Here is a 5,233-nt window from a genome sequence, read left to right as displayed (position 1 = left end):
GAAAATACTGAAATCTACTTAGCTTTTGTTTTTGGCAGGGTAATTTTGTTTGTCCTCTTCTTTTTATTGATCGATTTAACCTTTTATACCTTAGGCTACCCTATACCTCCTACCTAGATATAACAAGATTCCATAACATAGCTTGGGAAGATGAACTTAATTCACTTAATTTTTCGGGCTTTTTAATGATAGAGTGATTTATTTGTTAAAGTTTCTTGGTTATCCTTTTGAAAAGCATGTATACTGGGAAAGTGGTTCGGGAGTTTAAAGGTGGTATGTGTATATTAGTTCTTTAGGGAGTGTTTTGCATAGACTGCTTACTAAGTTCCAGAAAGAAGGAATAGTAAACATCAAAGCTTGATGTGTTGCAGCTAGATTGCTATTATCATTTAGATTTTTCGCTGAATTCAGATTAACGACACCGTTGGGATTTATTGCATGCTTTCTTGCTGATATTTTTTTTTTCTAAACTAGGGGACAAGACCCTTTTTATTGCAGTAAGAACACAGCTATTGATAGTTGATAAGCCATAGACAATTTTTAAGTTAAATGTGAGCTTCATAGGACAATAACCTATTATTACCTATCACCGTGTATATTTCTGCATGCATATATAGCAAGGTGAGATTTTGTAAGTACTTGTACAATACAAGCTATAATACTTTCAACTTATTGTGACAAGTTCTTTCCAAGGATAGGCACTAGCAACGGGACATAGCAGGCTATGAGGACTAACATTTTAGCTAGAATCTTCCTCTGTGACATGCTTTTCTCAGCTTTGGACATTCTCTTCAAGCTTCTACTTTAACTGTTTTTTATTTTATTTTTTCTTTCCAACCTTAACTAGTAACTCAGTACTTATGGAAACTGTTATGACTTTGGTAGTGTATGGAGGGGTGGAGAGTCTCATGTCCTTCAAGAACAGAGATCTCACCACATCTCGGTCTTCTAGAAAGCTTGATCTTAAGGGATTATCTTGAGAAATGGTTCCCTAGCTTTCTCATATTAACTGTAGAACATGAACGTTTGAAAACCCAGTATGGAACCGGAACTTCGATAATGAAATGGAAAATTCCTAACATAAAACTTTCAATGCAAAGCAAATAATTTCCTAAAAGTTCAATTTTTAACCTTCATGTTACTTTGATATGTCCATGTTTAGGATTTCGCAGAAGAAGAGTTGCGTCCATTTTTTTTTTTTTTGGGTACATATTTCTAGGCATCTTACCTGGTTAGCAAATCATAAAATCAGGTTTTCATCTGACTAATATACCTGGTGGCTTGTGCAGGCTCTTCTAACATCTAGGAATTTTGGGACAGTTATTTTCATTGGGACTTTTAGTGCACTTGCATAAGTTTTTCAAAGGGAGTCATGAAGACTAGAAACAATTCAATGAAAAATGATGTAACTATAACCTAGCTTCCCATACCTTTTCCACCGCTAATATAACAAAAAAGGGAAAGATCCTCCAGAGGGAAGTAGGGCTCCTACTACAGCTCCGATTCTGGAACCACCTAACTTGCCTAACCAGAGGTCAACACAGAGCCTGAAAGGGGGCCGATCAAAGAGTTTTCCTTCATACCGGTCACCATCAATCTTTGACTTTGACTAGATCAATAACCCATCTTTTCTAGCATCGCCCGGACCAGTGCGAAAAGGTCTACATCCCAGAACAAAGGAATGAATCGAAATCGATCTCTTTAACTCTTATATCGACTTCCTTTTCATGGTTAGCCCAAGAAACCGCATAACCCGAAATCCTTCTTACTTATTTTCCAAAATCCTTCATGTTCCCTTACGGCGAAAGTTCTTCTCGAGCTCATTCGGAACATGGGTAGGTCAACCTAAACAACATGCCTTACACAAAACAGTGCTATTGAACTCCCTATCAATATTGAAGAAAATAATAGAGCTACTACTAAACAAAACAAAGCTGTTGAATTAAATGTACGAGACCACATTGACTTCTCGAAATAACGATTGTCGCAATCCTCAATTACAAATTGGTACCCAAAATAATATCTAAGCAAACTGCCTAATACAAAATGCCTAAGACAACTTGCTATCAAAAATTCTACACCAATGTCATTCTTCTAGAAATCTGCCACCAAAATCTACTGCCACAAAGTCACTCCTAAGAAATCTGCTCCAAAAGCTTGCCGACATAGTGACGCCATCTTAATTCAAAGCACCACTACCTGCTATTAAGCACATATTAGATAATAGTGATGACAAAAGGAACTTAAAAAAGAAATGAAAGAAAGAAAGGTTCTTACTTTGTTCTATAACTTTAGTTAAACATTTGTTTTTCTTATATGGATTCTGTGGACAATTCCTTTTGTCATGGGTTGTTTTCTGCTTGCATTGTCCACATGTCCTCAAACTTTTCTCCTGAGATATCTCGATTGGCTTTTTATGTCTACATGTATCTTTCTTCCTCCCTTTTCTTTGTGAAATATTTGGGTTTAAAAGCAATAGTTGGGAGACATCAATCGGAGGCTCTTGTTCTTCATTAGCTTCAATTGGTGAAGGCACTTGCACCTTTCTAGTTGCATCGAGCATAGCATAACTTTCAATCAGTGCGGTCATGGCATCAATGAACATTTTAAACTTTTCATTATCTCTCGCTGCTTCATAAACTACTTGGTTGGCCACAAAGAAACCGTGTGTAAGTCTTAACACCTCTGATTCTTGTGCACTACTCACTATTGCGCTCCCATTGAAGACTCTATAATAGTTTGCTCCTTTCATCCATCTTCTCAAAATAAAGTGTTCTGGTATTTCATCAACGTCGTAGTGGATAAGCAACTTCAAAAGTGTTGGCAGGGAATTCCCACGAATTCAAAAAACTTGCATTCACATGTGCCCATATTAGTTTCTCGATTAAAGTTAACATTCCAAACTCTCTGGCCTTTATACCTTCTCGACGTCATGGTGTAAGACTTGAAGTTGATATCGGGTTTTTCTGTTAGAAGTTTGTAGTCTTGGGCTTTAGACCATTCTTCTTTAAACTTCATATACACACTTCTTGTGAACACCTTTGCTGCATTCTTTAGGAGATATTCCTGCCTGCCCACAATGCGGTCTTTATGTTCAGTTTCATAGTCTTCTTCTCTTTCTCTTTGTGCAATTCTTCGCAAACACCTCTCATTCTGGTAAACAAATTTCTGGAGATTAGTGTCTACTGTAAAATATTATTTGTAAAAAGAATTCATAGATTCGCTGCACCCCGTGGTATTCATTCCCGCATAAAAAGTGTTTAAGTGATATACTGGAACCCATTTTGCTTGAATTGCATACATTGTTTGTAGCCACTTATTTTCCACCAAGTCATTCTTCTGCAACATCTCTTGCCACAACATTTCAAATTCACTTACATTATAAGTCCTTCAAAGACACCGCTACATTTCATCTTCAAACGTGGTGCTCTTCGCATATGCATGTCCCAAATACTCGGGAAATTTGTTTGTGATGTGCCAAAGACAAAACCGATGTCGTGTATTAGGAAATACCTTGGCAACAGCTGCTGTCATAGCTCTATCTTGATCCGTAATTATAGAAATCGGGTGGCGCCCACCCATAGCCCCAAGCCACATCTTAAACAACCACAAAAAAATTTCTTCTGTCTCATCAAGAAGCAAAGCACAACCAAATTGAATAGATTGAAGATGGTGATTAATTCCAGTGAAGGGCCCAAAAGGCATCTCATATTGATTTTTCCTGTAGGTGGTATCGAAACAAACAACATCTCCAAAATGTTGGTACTGAGCACGTGATTGCCCATCCACCCAAAAAAAATTCACCCCCCTACCCGTGGTATCACACTCTATGGCATAAAAAAATTGGGGGTCTTCTACTTTCTTTTTCTGAAAATACGCATAAGCTGCGCTTGCATCATTTTCCTTCGGTATTTTGTACTTCTTCCATTTGGAGTTCAAGTGATTGTAACAATCTCTGCCACCATACCCCATCGCCTCTCCACCAAGAAGTGCAGGAATTCTTCCTATGGGTAAGTTTAGATCATCAAACCTCTTTACCAAAATCTTAGCCGCTTTAGGCATAATTTTCACTGTTCTCAATTTCACCCTCTTGTTAGGAGTGACCATCTTGTGGCTGTGGGTATCATCAAAATATTTCACCATCCATGACTTATCATCTTGCTTGACTACTCTCATTCGTGCTTTGCATTCACATCTAATTGTTGACGTGCTTCTTCTTTTCACTTTACTCTCCGAGTTGTCTTCTACCTTGTCATGCTTTCCTTCTCGGGCACAAACCATTTCACAAATTGTCACCTCATCATCATTACGGGCTCTGGATCTTTTTTGGGTACTACGAACACGAGTTGAGAAACCATTTTGTTTACCATACTCCAAATAATATGATTTTGCTTCCTCTAGACTTTGATAACTCATCCCCACTTTTGGTACAGCCAATTTCTCTAACACTTCATTTGGAGTTTCAACGGATAAAGAAGGAAATTCATTGTTGGGAACTACTCCATCATTATACAAAATCATTTCCTCCACTTCTTCACCGGGAGAGAAGTTTGCGACCTCCACTTCCTCATCCATTCTGAACAAATCAATAATGAAGAGTATAAAAAAAAATCAAATTAATAAAATTCAGCTGCAATAAAAATGTCGGACGACGAAATATAAATGCAATATGTAATTCAATTAAGCATGCTTGAGATGCATTTAGAAAAATTAAATTGAAAGCGTAATAAAAAAATCAATGTGAAAACAAATTTTTAGGCAGGAAAACGTGGTTGCATTGTGAACCAGCAAAATAGTTTTTTTTTGTATGAAACATAGAACCAATTTGATTGCAGGTCTACAAGTTCCTTAGGGATTCTAATTTCAAACGCCACTAATCTAGTCTAGTTGTACAAAAAGCTTTAAAAAAAACTCACTTCCATTTCTTAGTTATAACTAAAGCACGAACTTTTGGGAGAATGAAAACTTGGTGGCGACGAAGAAAATGAGTAAGAAATGGTGGAGCAGACGTTGGTGTGGTATTAAGAAGATGGAGTTAGTGCTCCTCCTCCTTTTGATTCAGAGAAGAGGCACGTTGTGGAGTTGGGAAGACGAAGGGGTCGCGTAAGTTTTTTTTTTCTAATTGTTTAAAAAGAAGTTTGGAAAGATGAAAATACCCCTGTTTATAACTAGCTTAGTAGTTTGAACACATCCATGCGTTGGATAGTTTACAATTGGATGGTTAGGATTTGGC

The 5,233-nt window shown here is 37.3% G+C and overlaps 1 protein-coding gene across 1 annotated transcript; it reads right to left on the bottom strand.

Moving 5' to 3' along the window:
- Positions 1-3,402: 3,402 nt before the first annotated feature.
- Positions 3,403-4,575, bottom strand: LOC147492734 (protein FAR1-RELATED SEQUENCE 5-like). The gene has a single exon (XM_086567626.1). The coding sequence runs from the start codon at positions 4,573-4,575 to the stop codon at positions 3,403-3,405; it is 1,173 nt and encodes a 390-aa protein (XP_086423752.1).
- Between the last annotated feature and the right edge of the window lie 658 nt (positions 4,576-5,233).

The sequence above is a fragment of the Coptis chinensis genome, chromosome 6, assembly GCF_015680905.1.
Source record: "Coptis chinensis isolate HL-2020 chromosome 6, ASM1568090v1, whole genome shotgun sequence".
In the NCBI taxonomy this organism is placed as follows: domain Eukaryota; kingdom Viridiplantae; phylum Streptophyta; class Magnoliopsida; order Ranunculales; family Ranunculaceae; genus Coptis; species Coptis chinensis.
This window is presented reverse-complemented; position numbering and strand designations above follow the sequence as displayed.

Bases quoted from the DNA above. Each gene is read 5' to 3' on its own strand.
- LOC147492734 (XM_086567626.1), bottom strand. From the start codon at position 4,575: ATGGATGAGGAAGTGGAGGTCGCAAACTTCTCTCCCGGTGAAGAAGTG.